The sequence below is a fragment of the Pteropus alecto genome, unplaced genomic scaffold (genome assembly GCF_000325575.1).
Source record: "Pteropus alecto unplaced genomic scaffold, ASM32557v1 scaffold95, whole genome shotgun sequence".
Lineage (NCBI taxonomy): Eukaryota > Metazoa > Chordata > Mammalia > Chiroptera > Pteropodidae > Pteropus > Pteropus alecto.
Window position 1 is genome coordinate 18,794,674 of NW_006441071.1, and position 22,210 is coordinate 18,816,883.

At 37.0% G+C, this 22,210-nt stretch overlaps 1 protein-coding gene across 2 annotated transcripts in view; it reads right to left on the bottom strand.

The window, feature by feature from the left end:
• Nucleotides 1-1,406: 1,406 nt before the first annotated feature.
• The window catches only part of CEMIP2 (cell migration inducing hyaluronidase 2), a 68,911-nt gene continuing 48,107 nt past the window's right edge, over nucleotides 1,407-22,210 (bottom strand). For both annotated transcript variants that reach the window (XM_025051402.1, XM_006918436.2), the window contains exons 17-24: nucleotides 21,429-21,644; nucleotides 17,710-17,918; nucleotides 14,531-14,713; nucleotides 11,822-12,041; nucleotides 9,244-9,342; nucleotides 6,172-6,326; nucleotides 3,786-3,889; nucleotides 1,407-3,437 (exon numbers count right to left, since the gene is read on the bottom strand). In XM_025051402.1, coding sequence (XP_024907170.1) covers nucleotides 3,241-3,437; nucleotides 3,786-3,889; nucleotides 6,172-6,326; nucleotides 9,244-9,342; nucleotides 11,822-12,041; nucleotides 14,531-14,713; nucleotides 17,710-17,918; nucleotides 21,429-21,644 — 1,383 coding nt within the window. In that variant the 3' untranslated portion in view covers nucleotides 1,407-3,240. The remainder of the gene's footprint in view (nucleotides 3,438-3,785; nucleotides 3,890-6,171; nucleotides 6,327-9,243; nucleotides 9,343-11,821; nucleotides 12,042-14,530; nucleotides 14,714-17,709; nucleotides 17,919-21,428; nucleotides 21,645-22,210) is intronic.

The following is a 22,210-nucleotide window of genomic DNA, read 5'->3' on the forward strand; positions in this document are numbered from 1 at the left end:
CTCCAGCCCAGACTGTCTGCTCACATTTTTAGGAGACTGGGTTATTACCAAGTAAGACTAACAGCAATGACACAAATCTGTTACCCAATTACTTTCATCCAGTCCTCATCTCTAGGGGAATTTCTCTTATTAAACATGGTTTCATAAGTATCTAAAAGCTAAACAAGAATTTTGGAGGATAAACTCTAACTCTGCATCATGAAATCAACAAACATTGTCACAATGGAACCTAAGTACTTAACTACTAAGACCAAATGCAAAAATAGCTCTTTAATTAAGTAAGTGCATTCCTGGCTTTTGAAATGCCTTTCAACTGGACTTACCCACACATTACCTCATCACTTAAGGAATGAACACCTAGTTATCTGAAGCATTCAAGCCTCTGCCCATCACCTCCTTGCCTACCCCTCCTCCAAACAAGGCAATCCATTTAATGGCATAAGGGTGTTTGCTCTCTTCTGATGAAGCTAGAGAACAGAGGAGTCATAAATACTCCTTCCCCTGTGTCTAAACATCAGCTTAGCGGCTGCTTTGGAGTCATCTTCTATGAGACTGCATCTGCCTTTCATCTCCGCACAAGCACTCTCTTCCAACTTCTGAAGATAATATATGGCATGCTGGCTCAGGTGGAGGGGCAGGAATCTCGCAGCAAAGACTTAAAACTCGAGTCGCTGACATATGAGAAGCCCCTCTGTTTATCATCAGGGGACTGATTTGTGAATGGCCACATTTCTGGAGTTCAACCAACTGCCTCGCCTGATGGAAAATGCTGACAAACTTAGAAATCACCTTTGAATATATTCTCTCAGTAAATAAAACAGATTGCTATCTCCCGATTACCTGAATTGTGTTAGCTTAGATGATCAATTTAACAATGAGACAATTAAGGATTAAAAATTGTATTAAAAAGTTCTGTTAAGACAATAGTGAAATGCGTTGTTTAGGGCTGGGAGTTCTGTAAATAATACAGGAATTGCAAATAAAAATAATAGATAAACATCATTTTGTGTTTGTCACAAAAAAATTATAGACTGAAGTTAAACAGTGGGCCTATTATATTAGTGCAGTGGGTTCCTAAACCTGGCTATATACTAGAATCATCCGGAGAGCTTTAAAAAAATTCCAGTGCCCAGGCTGCACCCCACAACAATTAAACTCAAATGCAGGGGATGAGGATGGGGCCAAGGCCTCCCTATTTTTTAAAGCACCCAAGTGATCTCAATGTGCAGCCAAGGTTGAGAACCTCTGAGAATAGGATCCCTACCATTTTGAAGCTTAGTCTTAAAAAATCCACTTCTTGGACCGTTTCCCTTCCTCATTTCTGCCAATAACTTCTTTACAGTTGGAGTATGGAAATTAAAAATGATAGACTGATTGACTGTTTGCTAGATACATAGTCACACACATTTATAAAAACACAGGCACACATATTTTTATTTAACTTAGGCCCTGATAATTAGCATATAAATCAGAAAAACTGAGTGCTTTGAAATGATTACACATCCTCTCCAAATCTTTAAAGAGCCAAACTCTAATAAACACACATAAAAAAAATATTTAAGTCATAAACACACATACAGACTTTAATCACCTTCAGGAACCATGATCCAATAATATATTTAATAGGTAAGATCTCATTCATCAATATACAAAAAATAACAAACATCATCATCAACAAAAAACCCTAAACTTTGATTAAGATGTGTGCCCTTAGGAAGAGCACGTACAGTTAGAAAAGTTTATCGGTAGTACTTTGAGGTAGCATATTTTGTAAAGGAACAGAAGTCACAGAGCTTCTCCTGGACACAAGAGACAGGCCATCAGCTGTAGCTCCTGGTAGAGGAAAGTGAATTTGTATTCATTGCCAGAGTCAGCCTGAATGCACTTCCTACTATCTCGCTGCAGCCATCCCTCCACTACACTTCATGAATTGTGGGTTTACAAAAAGGTAAAGAAAGGCATTTTGATGCTTCTTTATTCTTTCCGTGGTGATAACCTGGGCCAGGAGCCAGTCTCCTTCCGCCACTTGCAGTCCTCACTGGCAGGAGACGCATGCACCCAGTGAAAGGGAATAGGGTGTCACGGCACCATTTTTTAATTGTCTCTAACAATTTAATTAAGAACGACTCCTCTAAGGCTATAAAGATGTTCATTTCTGAATGTTCCTTCTATGATCTGGCCCTTAAAAGACTCCCTTTTTTCTCCCCCTGAATTACAATATTTTGGGGTATCATTAAGCTTTCTGCAATTTTCTTGGCAGGATGTTGAGCAGAAAAGTTTTTAAAAAAAATCTATACATAAAAACAACAAAAAACTCAGGTGCAGGAGCAACTCTAAGAACAGACTTCCTTTGTGCAAGTTGAAATGACTTGAGTTTACAGTTCAGGAAAACGGCCTGCTTCTTTTTCAAAAAAAAAAAAAAAAAGTAAATATTCAGCTCAGCTCTGCATGTTAAACACCAATATACAGATACAGTCAAAACAGGTTAAGGATTAAAGCTGCAAAAATGGTCCCAACAACCTCAGACCTTGGTGCAGGTCAAATTTTTGCCCAATGGTTACAGATTAAAGGGATGTCTAATCCCTAAAGCCCTTTTGTCCCAATGTACTTCCTGTTGGAAAGCTGAACCCTTAGAAGGAATCAATATACAAATGAATAAAAATAGCACATGTCCAGGCAAAAGAAAGGGCATGAGCTGGGCCTGAGTTGCCACTTTAAACTCTATCATTCGGTAGCATTAAAAAACTCTCAAAGGCTGCCCAGAACCAGGGCTCAAGGCATCAATGAACATGCCAGCCACCCAAGGTACTGCTAACCTCAAGTCAACGACACAAATGAGTATTAGACTTCAAGTATCCAAGATGCTCCAAGAGCTGGTCCTCTCAAGGACTCAGGCTGACTCTCAGAAGCCCCCACCTGACCCCACTGCACAACATCCTATAATATAAAAGGTGAAGCACTGTTTATGGTCACTACAAAACACTGAGGTGGAAAGTGAGGAATAAGAGAACTGCCCTCTAAATATACCAGCCTAACAAATACAAATAAATTCTTTAACATTTTGTACAACTAGAAGGTGCATGAGCTGGTATTCAAGCTATCGCTTTAAACTCTTTTCTCCTCTTTCTGTATCAAACAGGAAAATGGTTCCGTTGGGTTAACAGTGTCATTTAAAAATGCCATAAATTAAATAAGTTAGTTCACATTTTTTCCCCCCAGCACTTAAGTTACAGTTAGTCTCTAATGTGCTTTTGAAGTTTGCTTTAACAGCTCCAGGTCTCTTCTACGGACAGTGCCAGCTCTGTGACAAGCATATTCCTCCAGCTGCAAAGGTATAAACTGTTCCAGCAGCCCAAGGCCCTGTCCAGCAGGACTGGTCAATAGCTTAGTCCATGATGGTTTAGAGTTTCCGCTGAATCCCAAAAATATGGTACTCCCTGGGAAAAAAAAAAAAAACAGAAAAGTTCAATTTGTACATCTACCAGTTCTAGGCAAGGTAATGTCGGAGGTAAGCAAAACAAAGACAGCTATAAAACAAAACAAAACAAAAAACTACACTTCCTTACGTTAGCAAATGAACTCTTAACCACCCACCTCGTTCTTCAAATAACAAACCACATCCCAACACACTTCCTCTAACACTGTCTCCTTATTTAGAATTTATCTTCATGAGACCTACTCTAGAAAAACAAGCTCATAAAAATGGTCTGGTAGCTACATTCTGCCATAAAAATGCATGTGTTGCTGGCCTCGTAAGAACTTCTTAGAAGAATACAAATACAAACCTTTGTTATAAAGATGAGCTGGTTTGGCTAATCCCAGAGGTACTAATGAATCTGAAATATTCAAATGCTTTATTTCTCCTCTTGTGCTCAACAAAACGACAGATCTGTATGTAAAAATTAGAAAATCAGAGCAAATTTCAATCATTTAGCATGTATTTATTGGTTTCCTTTCTGAACTGAATACAGTATAGAAATACTAAATAAGCACAGAACTCAAACAAAACCAAAGAACCCAAGTGTTGTCTAATCCTTGCTGTTACAAGTTCTCATTTCCTTTCCCCACTTCGAACTTATGTTGCTATTACAAGGGGGTCTCCATAAGTAGGGAAAACAAATGTCATTTAGGACAGCTGACCTAGTAGTTGGCTTTGGGACACAGCTCTTTCATGGAATGAAGTATTATAACAGGGGAGGTTGGTTTTGTATGTTTTCAGATGTTCTATGTTTCTATTTATGAAATAAATAAATAAACATCAACTCTAAAAAGAAAATAAAATCTGTTTCCCTGTGGTTTGGTTTAAATTTTCAATTATGCAGCATATCAATATACATACTCAGATCTGTTTGTGGATTCTCTCTCCTCTGCCAGTACTATGCTGGCTTAATAAGTATGGCTTCATGGTTTATTTTACTATCTGACAAAATAGGTCCCTTGTATTATTGTGATTTATTTAAAAATTGTATTTTATTATTCTCCCACATTTATTCTTCTGGATGAACTTCAGTGTCATCTGTGAAGTACAACAGAAAAGTAACCTATTGGGACACTGATGGAAATGTATTAAATTTGTTTTAATTTAGGTGAAGTGACATCTTTCCAACATTAATTTTTCCATCCAGAAATAGGAAGAGTCTCTCCTTTTATTCAACTCTTCTATATATCCTTTCATTTTATTTTCTTAATACAGGTCTTGACATTTCTTATTAAAATTCTTAAGTTTTAGATTGGTGTGTGTGAATTTTTGTTGAATTCTTTCTAAAGCAGTGATGACTCAATTCAGATTCAGACCGGAGGTCTGACCATAGCAACCCTGTAGGCCTGACCTTCCTCGATGGGTCACAACAACACAGGCTCATCCCATGAGATCACTTACAGGTCTCCCTCACCCCCAACATCCTCACACGTGCCCAGTGTCACTAGAAGTCGTCAGCTGCCCCTTAAATTCCTAACACTTCGTTAAATACAACATATAAACAGAATAGTATTCCTAAGTGTACACCACATTAGATTTTTGCAAATTAAACGTAGTTGTGTAACCAGCACCCAGACCAAGAAACAGCACTACAAGTATCTCAAAAGCCTTTTTTGCAGCCTCTTCCTAGAAACAAACTAGTGACTTTTTAATGAGTTGGTTTTTACTTATAAATCTATAGGGTATCTGCAAGAAATATTTGTGGTGAGCTTTATGCCCTGGACTGTTTTAGGTGGAGTAAGAGCATATCTTTTCAACATTAGGAAAAATCCTAAAATCCTTAAAAAAGACTGAGGCCTTGGAAAAGAATTCCCTACAAGTGTCTTAAACCAGAAGATAGAACTATTCGTATATACTGAATATGACATTCAAATAATCCAATGACTTTATGGGACTTATTGAGATCTGGGTCTATAATGTGTAAAGAACATAAGTGATCAGATCGACTGATTATGGTTCAAAAGGTAGATGGGTCTTTAACCCCTGGGAAGTGTATGTTCTTCCCTTAGCGACCTCATTCAACAATGTCCGAAGCCAAAGAAGCAGAAAAGAGTCTGAATTCATCTCCTTGGCCCCAGGCAGGGTCTGACCAACATAAAAAAAAAGAGATTTCTCTCCTGTGCACCTTTCTTCAGAGACTAACAAAGAAAAACTAATTAGTCTAGGGCTCTTAAAAGAGAGACCACACACTCATTCACTTAAAAATCAATTTACTCCTTCTTAGTCACTTGCAAGTGACCCAGGTGATGACTTCATATACCATAGTCATAGCACAAAACTGCCTGAGGGTCAATCAATCAGTGGGACCGATGGCTACAAAGGTAAAAATGTCTATAAAATTGCTTTAAAATGGTAATGAGCTTTCTGAGAGAATTGAGTACAATGTAGAGCAACTTAATACTAAAAAGTAGGATAGTAATGTTCCAAAATATGGAGCTTTTCTCCTTCTTAGAGCCTTCCCACCATTTGCAAACTCTTCTAGCTTCCAAGTTCTCACTGTTGGCAAGCAGAGGTTTACACTGATATGCAGCTTAGAGCACACAGGCATCAATCTGAGATGGGGAAGAAATGAAAACCGTTCAAGAGTCCTAAATGTCCACGGAGTACAAGGGCCGGTAAACAAACCAAGCTTAGAGTGAACCAGGTGTAACTTTTAACATGGCTTGCTCCTCTGCAGAGCGAGTTTCACCTACCTTGGCGGGATGCCTGTTCTTAAATACTCATCCATGAGACTGACTTCAGCGAGGGGAAAAAACCTGTTTTTGGTCAACTGGAAGGGAACACTGCAGGCATCCACAACAAGGAGAAGGACACCTGCACTTCGGAAGGTAAAGTCAGTGCCATTGACCTGAGAACACAAAAATGTCTTGAGCTGTCACCGTTTCACTATCTCCAGGAGAATGAACCTTTCTAGCCCCTCTCCTCTGCCTTCTAAGCCCACGAATCACATTATACCCAGGATTCAAATTGTATACCCGTTTACTTTTTCTGCCAATATTTGAAACTGTGCTGTGCTCTCACAGACTTTGCCTCAAGTGCACTTTACTGACTGGCTAAGATGCTCTGAGCATGGCATGGCAGCCTGCACTTGGCTGAGCAGGGTGACTCTCTGCACCTTCATTCTTACACACACACTCTCCCATCACGGTCAAAGCTTTGTAACTTAGCAATCAGGTGGCGGCCTCTTCTCCATATTGCAGCTCAGCACACTTACTGTCACAATGCTTGAGAAAAAATATACTTTAAATACACATTAGAATTTAGGTTTGGAACATCAGAGGAGCCAGATTGCTTCATCTCCTTTGTTCCATGTATAGCTGTTCTTTAAAATCAAAATGGAAAAGTGGTAATTTTACTAGGATGTAAGCCACAACGTATTACTACTATATTAAGGTACAAGTATATTACTCTACCATATAATTCCCAGTCGGCCTCTTTAAATTAATGGTTTGAAACCTTTTCAAGAAAAAAGAATGCCAGACATATCCAAATATCATTAATTCCTCAGCCAAAAAGAAAGAAAAAAAACTTATTAGACTGACAAATGATTCAACACTAATGTAAGCCATAGGCACTGTTTCTGGTTAAAATATGTAAAATTATATACACTAAAAGCTAACAAAAGAGAAATACTGTCACCACTACACTTGCCCTTGCTAGAGGAAATTATATTTAAATTTTATTTCTAATCACTACTAATCTCCCAAGAATCAAAATGGCCTTTTAGCTGTGTTTAAATTGCTCTAATCCAGAGGATGATTCTGGAAATGCTTGGAGTACAGTGCTATTTTATATTTGGAAAGACTGGAAGTAATTCTCTTATTATTAAAAATCCAAATACTTAATATTGAGATGCATTTGAGAAAAAATATAAAACCCTATGGCTTAAAGGGAACACAAAACTTCCCTTAAAAATAAATAAAATAATGCCATGTCCTAACAAAGACTCTTCAGGTAATGCATGTGAAAAGTGTTGGAAGTAAATATGACAAAATACTGTGTTCTATGACATTTCTAGGATCCCAGGCACTGGTACAGCAATAGGGTTAAACGATGTCTTCTAACTCTGGTGCACAGCCTGCTCGAGATGTTTTAGACAAAATAATATCTTCCTTAATTATCTAGTAAGCACATAGCACAGGAAATATAGTCAATAATATCATAATAACATTGTACAGTGACAGATAGTTATTAGATACACCATGGTGATCACATCATAAGGTGTATCACTATGTAGAATCATTATGTTGTATACATGAAACAATGCAATATTACATGTCAATTATATTTCAATTAAATTTTTTTTTTTTTTACCTAGTGCATGGGTTTTAGCAGTGAGCAGCCAACACTTGCTTCTCTTATACAAGTGACTGCCACCAGATACCAAGCTAGCAGGCTGGGGTCAGCTTCTTCATGCAGCTGACTGCATGAAGATGTTGAGTTAACAAATCTCATGTCAATAAAATTACCTCATAAACATACTACAAAATGAACGATTGCTAACATAGGGCAATAGGTATAAATATATACTTGAGAAACCTTTGAGTTACATTTAAGTAGGGATAGTCTATTTATTCTTAAGGTTTTTTTTGTTTGTTTTTTGTTTTTTTTTTTAACATGAGACCTATCCTCTTAACAAACTTTGAGTGCACAATAATACATTACTAGTGACTACAGAGACCATGTTGTACAGCGGATATCGAGAGCTTATGCATCTTACTCAATTGAACTTCATGCCTGTTGATTAATAACTCCCCATTTCACAACCCCATCCTTAAGTGAGGATATTCTTAATGCAGAGTTGCTAAAAAGTCAGATTTACGTCTTGGAGATGGAAGGTGATGATGGCTGTACAACGTGAATGTACCGCATACCACTGAACTGTACACTTAAAAATAGATGAGATGGTGAATTTTGTGACAAAAAAAAATGGGAAAGAAAGAATGGGTAAGATTTCATTTTTTCCACGTTTATGTGGATTTGTGATTGTGCTGCCCACCACTTTCAAAACAAAACAAAACAAAACCCTGTGCTCCTAAACAGACTATGTGAGACTGGGCCCAGGCCGTGGCTGGAAATAGTTGAGTGGCTAGATACCTGTTACCCAAAGAAATCTTTATATGGTGATACTCAGGTCAACCTGATTTTGGACAGGCCACATGCCAAGAGCTGGTTACCACTGGCTAGTTTGGCTCTTAGCCTAAATTCTAGGATTGACACTGAGGCTCAGGCCTATATTTCTATTAACCCACCTAAACTAGCACTTTGTATCTTTTTCTTCATCCAGAAAAGTGGGAGCCAGGCAACTCCAAAATAAAAGGCCAGGGAAAAATTTTAAACCTTACATTTTTAAACAATCAACTTGGCAGCTCTTTTAAGTTTCAAAAACCAAAGTTAAGCATAGTTTACTATATTTTGACTATGTGTGGCAATTATTTTTTTAACCAAAGATGCCTTTTCTCTTATTGAAATAAAAATCTGGGTTATCTGTAACACTATTAATAAAGTAAAAATAATGTGAATAAATTTTAACATTTATCTGAAAGTAATCAATAAACAGTCTACTGAGGAAAAAAATGTTTTAGTATATTACCTAATTTATTTAAAAATGCAAATGTTTAGGAGGTATTTATACCTCTATTGCTTGCTACCAAGAACCAAAATGTGATTACAAACAAGTGACTGTTGCCAGAGATGATTCATGTCACCAGGATGAAATGTAAAAGTGAGCAGCTGAGGCAGTACACATGCCAGATGGTACTTACAGAGATGACAGACAGGTCTCCACGCTTAATCTCTGCTTTACTGGGTGACTGGAATTGCACGGGGAGGTAGCTTTTATGAGGATCACTAGTAAACACCACCTAAAAAGGGAAGAAGTGACATATTTATGTCAACTGCATCTTCCTCCAAAAGGGTGCCTCAAAATAAACTCAATTATATCAAACCCAGTAGGTGTTTTTTTCCTGAATATTTTGCACATTTTTCATGACCTGGAATTCCATTTTTGATATAGGATTAACACAAGAAGTGTATGTTTCTCATTTCTCCTTTTCTAGAACAATCCCACTGTCAAATAATTGCAATCTTGTTAAAATCAATTCTACAAAAGACTAAATGGTTTATATTTAGATCTTTGTAAATATTTTATGCAAAAACAGTCACAACTCTTTTTAAAGGTTTTAGAGACCAGTTATTGAGTCAGTATTCAGTCACTCCAAGACTGAGAAAAGAAATATAGAGGACAAGGAGTACCCTTTTAAAACCTTTTTAGTAGGCTTGTGTTCGCCATGTCTAAATTCCTCTACCTGACCTATCAAATGTCCCATAAATCAAGCCATGCCTGATATATAGGCCCCTTTGTCCCATAACATTCAACAGACAGGTCAGCTCCCACAAGTGCTTTACCTCCTTCCTTAACAGTCTACCTTTACAGATGCTGTTCCCTCCCCAAAATGCCCTTCCCTGTTTCCTTCTACTCCTCCAAATCACTCCCAGTCTCCTAATCCCCTCTCCTGCCTCCTCCCTAAAGGCTCTCTTCTCATTCACAAGCACTCTCCACTCTCAAACAATGTAGCACTTCAAGTGTATGTCCTTAAAAATGGATGTCGACAATTTCATTGCAAGAGCAAGTAAATCATGATCCTAAGCATTCCAAAGCTGGACTTTCCTTTTAAGTCTCAGGTTTGGAGTGAAAAATTCATGTGAATTTTACTACTAAAATGTATGTGTTGGTTTTTGATATTCAAAACCAAATTTCTCCACAAATTTCTAAGTATAAAAGTGATGGTCCCAGATGCTTCAAATTCTTTGCAACTACACAAAGTATTCGATACATTTTTAAAAAATAAATTCAAATCAATGCTTCAACTGCAAAGAATAAGGAATGCTAAACTCTAATGCATGGACCCATTTAACAAGATAGGCCTACAATACGTCCAGTGATGATTATTTTTATAAAGTATAATATTTATTCTAATTTTTATTATAAATCATATAAAATCTTTCCAGTAATAAAGGACTTTCTTAAATTCGGTTTGAGAATTATGCTGGAGAATTTAGTTCCCTACAAAGATTATTTTTAAATGTTACTTTTAACTGCCAAAACTACATTGAACAGGTAAGGACACATACAAACTTCATGTGAATGTTTTTTTGTTTGTCTTTTGTTTTAGTTGAATTGGAGAATAGAGGTAGCACAGGAATATGAGACCGAAACTGTGACAGTGAGTTGCATGATGATGCTTATCATAGATAGATCATAATAAGAAATATAAATCCATCTTCTTCTCCCTGTTCTACTGCCACCAATGGGCAGAAACAAATGAGAAAAATTAGAAACAAAGAATTTATACAGCGGAAGAATTTTTGTTTTCCAAAATCACTTAGAATAATAAGATTTAGAGGTTTCCTCCATATTAATAGGCAGTATGAATTTCTGTGGCAACTCTTCAAAAAAAATCCTCTAGCCCAGTGAAACTCAAATGTAGACGTTTATCAGAGTCACCTGCAGGCTTGTTAAAGCACAGACTGCTGGGCCTACCCCCAGTATTCGATTTAGCAGGACTAGGGTGGGGCCAAGAACTCTAATTTCTCATTAATTCCTAGATGATGCTGTTGCTGCTGGTCTGGAGATCACATTTTGAGAAGTTTCCCTTAACCCATATTTGTTTGTGGAAAGATTAACTATTAATCAGGGCAGTATAAATTAACTCTACACTTCTTTTTCACTTAGAATTGATCTGACTTCCTTCGGAAATCCAGGCCTAATTTTAGCCCATATTTTGGATTTACTTTCCTTGCCTTGTTTTTTCAAGATCCAGAAGGAGACCATCTAATATAAGAATATGTCAGGAGAAGCATTTCACTTCTAGCCAAAGTCAGTTTGTACTTTTAATTACAGGTAAATGTAATAGCACATGCTTTAAAATTAAGAGTGGCTTTCCGCCTTAAAAAAAAAAAAGAAACAATTTCCATATGAGTTGCATTTTCAGAAGAGAAATTTCACACTGCCAATAAAACGAAGTATTTTTCTACAGCACTGACATGTAAATCCAGTAGCAATATTGCAACAGAATCACATCTTGAGAAAGAAAAGATGACAATCAATTAATCCAGTCATCCAGGGTAAACTAATGTATCACAGGGAGAAGGTATTTTTATTTCACTTTGGACTAGTCTGCTTCTTATAAGCATCACATTCTAGAATGGGCAAAAATTCAGGAGAAACTTTGCAATATTTATAAATTGGCAACACAGATGTTTCAAAGAAAAATGCATCTATTGCAAAGAAACCTTTTGATTTTTTCTCAGATCACAGCCTACTTTTTCTTTCCCATTTACCTGACGGGTTCCACAGCCTTGACAGAGTCCTGTGAGCATGGCTGGCATACGCTTGAGGGTTGATGGCTTTCTGTAATACTGGGGATATGCTTTGGCCATGCAGTTACTGATGTCTTTTGAGTCTGTCATTGCCTGGATTTTGACTCGTTCGCATCCCTGAGATGAACAGTAACTGTGGCCATCCCTGTGGCCTTGGGCTTTGAGATACAAAAACAGCAACCTGCACAAAACAGAAACCAATCTATTGGGTGTTTGACTCTCAAAAACTTACAAAAATTCCTCAAACAACTCATGGCTAAAAGGGATATTGCTCCAATAAAGTAACTTTTCCTTAAAAGAAAAATAAATTACAAAGCTAATAAAGCTGTTTCCCTTCTATCCTCCTTAGGGTCTTAGGACAAATGCAATACTCCTCTAGAAAATATTTTGATAATCTGATTCAGTCATTCTAGAAGATAACAAAGTTGATTTCTGGTTTGAATTAGTTCAGTAGGTGATTTGAGAGGACAGAATTTGGCTTGGCTCAAATATTTCTTGGAAAACTTTATACTTGTGTTCAGTTTAGAATTCGGTAAATTAATGTGTTTTATTCTCTTTTTTTTTTTGGCTTATAAATCATTTTGGTTTAACGTGCAAAAAATAATAAAAACAGCAACTGTGATTTGTTTGGCTAAGACCAAAATATGGTCTCAAATCAATTCCTGTGATGTTTACTAAGAGCAGATGAGCCTGGGGTCCTTCTGTCTATACTTTGGCCAAAATCAAATGAAATGAACAGTCTCACTGATTCTGAATTATTCTCCTACTGCCAAGATGAATGAAAAAGTAACTTCCAGGCAGCAGTCCAACATCTGTCAGCAGACCTAGTCCTTCTAAACCCAAGGAAGTCAAGATTCTAAAGGACTTGATCAAATGTGGTTGATTATTGAAGATCAAGAATTCACATTTTAATATGAGGTCAATGAACAATACAAAGTAGCAATTATGAGGTAAAAATCAGCCACTGTCCCAGCGCCCAATAATTTTAACAATACATACATAAGGAATATCATGAACCTGATTAGCCATGGGCCTTTTGATATAGAATTAAAATCATCAAAGTTAATAGAATTAAAAAGAACTAGAGCCTCAAAGGCCAAGGATTCTAGAAATACCCAGATGATAAAACATTTCCCATCTTTTTACACATTTAATCATTAATTTGTGATCACTAGACCATCCTTACAAATTTGGGTGTTTCATTTATTTTTGTGAAAAATCAACTGGAAATGTGGAATTTTGTCATCTATAGCAGGGGTCCCCAAACTCTGGGCCACGGACCTGTAGCCTGTTAGGAACCGGGCCAGGCTGCACAGCAGGTGAGTGGCAGGAGAGTGAGCGAAGCTTCATCTGTATTTGCAGCTGCTCCCCAGCACTAGCATCACCGCCTCAGCTACACCTCAGATCGTCAGGCATTAAATTATCATAGGAATAATGGCCCCCAGGGCAAAAAAATTTAGGGACTGCTGATCTATAAAGTAAAAATCCAAGTAGTTGTTTAAGTCTAATTAGAAATTGAAAATCAAAGACAACCATGACAAGAAAAGATTTAGGGTGATTAATTATACTAGCTGCTGGAGGGCAAATAAGTTGCATCTTATTCAAAAGCTAACAAGGCACTTGACTGAACTCCAATCTTATTTCTCTAATCAAACTTGCCACCCTCGCCCCATTCTGAACATTTGTCTTTCCCCAAACATGCCATGCCACGTTCTTCCATGCCTCCATGCACTTATCCACACTATTCTTGGGACACCTTACCCATCTCTATTTCCATCTTCTCCTACTCATTCCTCAAGAGTTCACCCCAGTGTCACCCTCTTGGGATGTTACTGGTTACCCGAAGCTGATATTCTCAGTTACCTCAAAAGGGATACTGCATATCTCACTACAGAACTTTAAGCATTTAAACCTTTCACTCTCTCATTACCTGCTTTCCAAGCTCACATCCTTCAATGGACTGTGAATTCACAAGAAAAACATATCTTATTTACATTAGTGTCTTATGGTACCTAGAAACTTGCATATGGTAGGCATATCAGTTTAAGGAATGGCCACTGAAGAAGCATGCTACTTGATGGAAGAATACAGGAGATCAAGCCTACCATAATACAAAGGCTGAGAGACTGTAACTGGATAAGAGCAGACAAAGCCAACAGGACCCCAGCTGAACAGGATTAGAATTAAAAAGTAGAAAGATGCAGCCTAGAGAAAGTTGAAATCAAATATGTCACGGTTATACAGTGATTTTTAAAAACTCAAGGTCAACTTGAGAGATAGCATTAAAGAGAAAAATAAGCTTTCCTTGAAATATGAACTATATCATATGTAAACAATCATCTTATGTGTTATTATGGGGGGAAAAAAATCAGTTTTAATTTTCAATTGGGCCTACTGGTTCTTTATTGACAAGGATAATTTCTCTCTCTAAATTGCCTTAATAGGCATACGGGAAACATCTTCACTCAATTCCTACTGCCAACCATAATTATGAGTCATTCTAGTTCTCCTCTAAGCCTCTAATAGTGATGAGCAGAGAATTACCCACATCAGCTGCTTTTCTAAAGGGCCGTCACATCATAGTCTATTCTTTGTTAGGCTCAAGAACTAGTAATTTCATCATTAAAGAAAAATAGCAATAATTCTCATTCATTGGTTGCACTGAATTACCCTGTGCCAGAGTCAAAATAGAATTTCCTCTCAGACTGCTTCCTCTGCAACTCTTCCAGTGAATTCACAGGTTCATACTCTTCCATTTTGGATAACGAACCATTATGCCGCTGTAAAAAGCTAAAGGCAATCTGAAAATTTGTGTTTGGTGGATAGCAGAGGCCAACTCGAATCCAGTCATTCCTATAAAGAAGAAAAAATTAAAAATGAATTCATATGTGAGCCAATATATTTTGAGCATTACAACATATGTAAAGTTTAGCCATGATTTTCTCCTCGGATGTCTGCTGTACACCGAACTACCCAACAGTGGAAGTCCTGAGCCCTAACATACTAATAAATCACCTAACTTTAAGTGTTACCCACATTTCTCTTATCATATTTTTAACAATAATATGGCTTACGACAACTTCTTGGTTTCAACCAGACTTCCGGGAATGTGAATAGAGTTGGAAAAAACGCACTTAGATACTACAAGTAGATAATAAAATTAAGTAAAAGGTGGAAGAAACACGAATAGACTGATGGTGAAAGGAGACATTGGTACAATCTTTCCAAATGATGTTTTTTGTTCATAAATATATTGTTATCTTTTATTATTACATTAATATGAATACCTAGTGTTAAAATTTCTAGATATAAAGGTATGTGTACTTTTAAAGCTTTTAATGCATACTGCCAAATTGCCATAGTGTTTTTTCTTACCCGAAGTCTTTTGATATAAAATTAATGTTTTTTAAAACCATTAAAAATATTTCCCCCTTTTTATAATTTGCTTTGGGGGGGCATTTTTTTATTGTGGTAAAATATACATAATATAAAATTTATCATTTTAGCTATTTTAACTCTTCATAGGTATTAACTACATTCACAAGGTTATGCAAGCAGCACCACTATCCATTTCCAGAACTTTTTAATCATTCTAAAGATTTTTAAATATATAACAAGGCCTTAAAATTATTCACACAGGTTTCACTCAGTAATCCCACTAAAGAATTATTAGAAATGCAGGCCAAATATGTTCTCTGCAGTATCATTTACAATAGCAAGGTGGAGGTGAGGAAGAATACCTAAATGTTCATGAGGGAAAGAAACAGTTAAATAAATTTTGATACATCTCTTTTCTCAGAAAACCCTTGAGAGTGGAAAGAGAGAACAGTATAAATGTTTGTAATACCTCACTCTGATTAGAAGAATTATTATAGGTTATTTCAATTTTATGTTTTTCTGTATTTTTCTTATTTTGTTTAATAAGTACAGCTTTTAAAACTTCTAAAGTGTTATTTTTAGAAGTGGCACTATGACAAAATCTATGACTTTTCTGTAATTATATTAAATTTGGAAAATAAGACTGTCCATCTCTTCCTCTTGCCTCCACCCATGATGTAATTAATTTTTATAAACTTTTAGCTAATTAAACAAGGAAAGTTTGACTGAACTTCAAGTCCATGTGGATTTTTGAAACATCTGAGTTCAGCCCCTTTTCACTTTAAAATGTTTTTACTTGCTCAGTATTTGTCAAAAGTTATGGGTGATACTTACAGAACTCTACGTACCATTTGGTTGCAATACCTCGCCTCAAATCCATAACCTGCCTGATATAAGTTTTTGGATTACTGATCATTCTTTGATATTTCTCCACAGTCCTCTTTGATTATCATTTGTCTCTTTCACTGATTTCTCTGCAGCTCACTGATGGGAGTAATTATAACAGACTGGCTTTTAAAAAGCTTACGACGGCTACAACATGAACTAAGGATTGGAAGTGAGAAGACCAATAGGACCCAGATAAATGATAATGGCCTGAACTCAGCCACAAACAATGAGAATGGAAAGTGGAGAGAGATGAACAATATTAAAGAGACAGAACCAACAAGGTTTGGTCACTCATGGGATGGGGAGATGAGGGAGGAAGAAGAGTTAAGGATGAGTCCTGGAATGTTTGGCTTGTTTGATCAGTAGGCAGAGGTGTGATTCTCCAGCAAGGACAGAGAAGCAGCAGCAAGTATTAGGAAAATAATAATGGTTCCATTTAGAGCATGTGCCAGAGACCTCACATCTTAGAATACGAGCATCTACCATGATGTTCACGATCCCTGGAAGTGACCTACTTAGAAATGGCTTTCTGCATGCTCTATGCCTACCTGTGTTAATTTCAATTTTGTGTTTTACAAATGTTCTGACATGTCAGAGCTTTATGACCAGTCTGGTGATTAGGCTATTTCAATTTTGCAGGTACACATCTGAGTAGTTTCATGGGGTCCCATGGGTTAACCATCACACATATACAGATATAACTCTGCCTTTCAAGAGTCTCATCCCTCCTTTTGTTTCATCTCCTGTCACTTCCCCTAACACACCCTATGCTCCCATCACACATCCATCAGTCCCTTCCTAACTCCATTGCTTTTATAACTTGAGAGATAACTTAGTGTCTCTTTCTCAGCTCTGCCTGGCCCATCTCTCTTAGGCAGAAATTAATTGCTCTATCCTTTGTCCACTAAAAAATAGTACTGGTTTATTGATTTATTTGAGGTTTTTTTTCTACTTGTATACTGTGAGCTCCTGAGGGCAAGTACTTTTCTCACTCATCATTACATCTACTGGCACAAAGTAAACACTTGAATAAATTAATGTAAAATAGAGCCTTTGATTGAAAGTTATATTATTAGGACAACTGAGAAATCAAGGGTAGAAAGATGCTTTCAGGCAGGAGTGGCAAACACCTGATATTCATGCCACAACTCTTATACCTCTTGCTCATAGCAGACATTTGTAATCAATCTTACCACTCTCTAATGTCAAGTCTAAACTTGTCCTCAAAAATCTTTTTATTTGCCAGGTAACCAAGTGTTCAGTTGGAACACCAGATTAAACTTCTTCCCATTCCAGCTAAGGGGAATTAAAGTATTGAGCAGATTATATTAAAATTTATTGTTAAATGGCTTTCTGTATACAATACCTTGACCACAGACAAACAGAAATTTGCTTTTAAAAGGAAAAGATTCAATTTGTATATTCTCTTAATTCCACCCACATAAAATATACAGCCTCCCCACAAGAAGAGCAAAGTACATGAAATCGGCATTTTTTACTTGCTACAAAGGAGATGTGTTGTTATTTTTTCCCACTAAATTCCTACTTGCTCGACTATTTGAAATACAGTAATGGAAACATACTTGTTGAAGTTTATGAGGTACAGAAAAACAGACTTCGGTGCCGGCCCATTCCAGTGGACGGTGTAGCCCTTCTCCAGCATGATCACAGGCTGGTACTGCGAAAAGGTCGTCTTCTGGGTAATGCCCCGAAGCACCATCGGGTAGAATGGGTACTCATCTCGTGCGATGGTCACGGTCAGGTTCTGAGTGCCCCACGCCTGCACATAGACCTACAAAAAAGAAATTAAGAATTCAAGGGAAGAGCATGAAAACTTAAAAGCTAACCAAACATTTCTAGCACAAAACCAAGTGTCTCTCTACTTTCAAAAGAGAGATTCTGTGACCTGTGCCAGACTGAGTAGTAGCCAACTTCATCCTAAGCCACCCTTACAGTGAAGCCTGCTTTAAACTGAAATGGTAAAAACAGACCGACCACACGCTCTGCTAGCCAAGATCATCATCATCGCTTCCACCACAACGGGCCAGCTTATTCATCAGAATATGTGGCCTGTCAAAGAAACCCCTCAATTTAAAGAATACACATACAAGAAATTAGAAAATTAATGTGAAAACTGATACCCTCCACTCAAATATGAGAGACTTTCCTCTAAAACAAGAGATGGAAAATGTAAATATCTTAGAGTTTTGGCTTTCAATTTTCCATGACCTACATCAGCCCAAGAAGTCATTTTTCACCTCTTCAAAAAAAGGGGGTTAGAAAGCACTCTGCGAAACTGGAAAAACATATCAAACTGAGACAAATTTAAAAGTCCTGACTTTTTTCCAGTGGCACTTGAGCCCCCTGCTGTGCCAAAATAAAACCTCCCCTAATGTATCCTCCAAAGAACAAATCTCAAAACAATTTCCTAAAACAAATGAGTATCCTATAGCCGATTTCTCAGAAGTATTCAAACATTTCCAGAATACTGCGTTGAATCCACATTTCTCTATTTTTCTCTTTTGGTCATTTCTACAGTTCTGTCTGTATTGATTCCCCAATTACATATCCTTTGAGCCAGAAAACCTTAACGCTCATTCACATCTGACTACTTCAATATAATACTCTTCTCTACTGACATCACTTAAAGATTTAAAATAAAGACATAGAAAAAATATATTTTGAGACTATTATCTTCATTTAAATATATTTTTAATAAATACTTCACTATATTTTGCATATTTATTATTTGTGTTTACATTTATGTAATTATATTTTATATAATAGTTTCTATAAGCATAGGTTAAATACAACGTATAATAGAATATATGTGTATGTATGTATGTATGTATGTATGTATGTATATATGTATGTATATATGTCTTACCTTCTCCCAAATCCAAGAAAGATTTGAGGTGGCACATGTAACCTTAATTCTCCTTATGTTACCACCTTTCTTCCTGAGCACCTTATCCCCTGGGCCAGCAAAGAGCAGACATTCCATTAAAATAAATGTACAAATAGCTAAATAATGTTTTTTCTGTCTTGAGATCCAGCTGTTTCTACCTTTTGCTTAAAAACGCATTGTATCATACATTACCCAAGTAACAACAAATGGCTGCAGATCTGGGCTTCTAGCCCAAATTCCAAATTCTCTGGAGAAAATTTCCAACCTGTGGTCCTATCATTCCCAGAGCCTCCTGGGAAGTATTAGATGACTTGTTTCTTTCTTCATCTTCAACTAAAAATAAGATTACCACCATCCTGGTTTGTAAGATAGAAGGATCGGGTTTCATAGTCTCAAATACAGTAGAAACCACAGAGTTTACACACTCCTTTATAATAATTCAAAAATATAAAGTTTCATTAGTGAGCACATACGACTTTCAAGATAGACACACAATCATACCACCTTTGAATACACATGACTAGCAAGAAAGTTAGCTAAAACTACAGCTACAAAAGAATTAAACCTTTTGCTTTTTGTTTTAATTCTAGAATTTCTACAGCTTCCTAAGTATTGATGTATCAACTTAATTTTAGGGAGTGATTCTAATTAAGAATAAAAAAAATGGAAAAAAGAAATCGCATTTTAAACCACATTCTTTTCTTTTTTTACTATAGTTAATTCTCCATTCATTTCTTGTCCTCCCACTTAGGCAAGTATAGTAACTTAGGCAAGCATAGTTTTGGTTTTTTTTTGGTTTTTTTCCCCATCATGAGAATGAGAAATCTCACAACAAAAAAGCTAATACTTCATTAAAATTAACCAGAAAAGCTCCCCAGTCCTTATCCCTCTTAAGCCCTTTGTCTTGCTTATAGATAAGAATCATTTTAAAGTTTATTTTATTTAATTTAAAAATATCATTCTTTAGCAGTCTTGATTCAAAATCAGAAGAGCAATGAAGAATTCTGCTCCAAGAAGCTTCTACTACAGAAGGCTTTAGTGGTATAAACCACATAAGACTCAGGAGGCCCAAGAAGTTGAAAAGCAAGAGCAGAGGAACACACCCTTGATGGGCAAAGTAGCCAGAGCTCTGAAAAGGGACTTCATCAAAGACTGGTCCTTCCCCAGGAAGAAAACACCCAACAAATAAGAGCATTGAGCAGCAAGCCAACAAGGAAGGCTTCTTTCCTGAAAGCCTGTGGGACTATCAGAGTCTAATATCCCTTGGAAGATTCCTTGTTCTTCCCCTAATCCTTCTCTCCATGCTCTAATTATCCTTTTCCTTTATTCTTTTATCTCCCTTGATGTCTATTATTAGAGCCTATGATTTAGTTGACTAAAATATGGTAATAAAATTCTGCTCCCTTCAAAATTCTGGGCAACTGGTACCCCCACCTGCAATCTCTCCATCCACCCAAATATCACTATCAAAATCATTGTTGCAACTTAGAGCTCTGCCCTCAAATAATACTAATTGCAGCAAGCACTTCACTATGTTGCCAAGCCATAGGCTAAATGCTTTACATGTAGTCATACATTCTATCTTCACAACCAGCCTTGTTTGTAGGAGAGGATCTAGAATTATCCTCTTTGTGCACAGCACAGAGTAGTTAATTAACATGCCCAACTCATGTTTAAAGAAATAACAAAGGCAAGATTCAAATCTAGACAGCCTGGCTCCGACGTCTGTGCCCTTAACATACTATCTCTCAAATGAGTCCATCCTCATACACTAGGCATCCAGTTAATAAATGCACACTAGCTTAATGCTTCCAAAGAGGTGTTTCCCAATCTACATCATCCCCTTCACAATTTCATAGATATTATATCAAAATATAATCTGAAGAATTTCCCTTGGATTCCTTCCTTGTCCACTCATTTCCAATTCCCAGCTTTGCCGCTGGGAACACCTATCTCACTTTCCATGTGACAGATATTCTGCCCCAAAAGTAAGACTTCCATATTTAGTAGAGCTAATGACCCTGAAATCAAAGAATAAATCTCCCTCTCTGCGGGCGTAGCTATAGTATGGCAAGAAAACTTGGCCTAAGACTCAAGAAATATGGGTTCTCGCACCAACCATATTCCAATCATATTTAACCAAGGACAAATCATCTCACCCCTCTTGTTCTCAAGTTTCTATTTGTTAAGTTGGTTTGGAGTGGGGAAGCTTTAAATAAAATTCTCTGAGTCCACGGTTCCTAATGAATATGTCTTTTTTTTTTTCTTCTAAAGAAACTCATGCTTTGGAAAGTATCGATCATCCTGAAGAGCTGAATAGCGCTTCTCACAGAAGCAGTGCTGTCAGGAGCTGGTAAGTAATCAGGCCTCATAATGCATTCTGGCCATAGTTACCTGGGCATAGTTCCCACTGCAAACCACTGCATTCCATCTCGTAACATTTACACAGCTTGGATGGCGGATCAGGTAATTGTCAATTCTTCCCACATAAGCATCCTTGTATCCTGTCACAGAGCCATCAATGTCATGGAATATGGAATTCTTATCACCATCCAGCTCACAATCTTCGAACCAGGGGCCACGTTTTCCAAAGAAGACATTCAGAGAGACCTGACAGCAGTGGAAAACAAGGACACCACAAAATGAGGGCTCTTGCCATCTTAGCATCCTCTGCAAATATCCAGCTGCGTATCCATTACAACTGCTTTATGGTTAAAGTAGTTCTGCGTCACAGTTCATAGCTGTCAACTATGGCACCCAGTCACTCAAAGTTTTCAATTAATTATGACATGCTTGTGGGGAGAAAATCCTTGAAGCCTTGTGGAATTCAAGAAGCAAATGTTAAACTTTATCTTTGGTGTTTCCCCTTTTTCCTACTTAAAAACTATTACTTGCTCTCCTGACAAAACTATCTGTGGAAAGAGAAATTAGAACAGTGTGGAAAGGGAAACTAAGCAGTCATAGTTTGTTAAAAATTATAAACTTTACACTTACATTTCTATGTATGCAGATGATACCTCAATTGAACAAAAACCTGTAAGTTCTAGCTAGAAGTTTTACTTCGTTCCAAATGTTTTAGTTCCTTGTTCTTATGACTCCCCCAATCAAAAAATAAGTACAGTTCCAAGCTGAAACAGAGTCAAAATGTTGCCTTCGTGTGGTTGCATGACCACTGA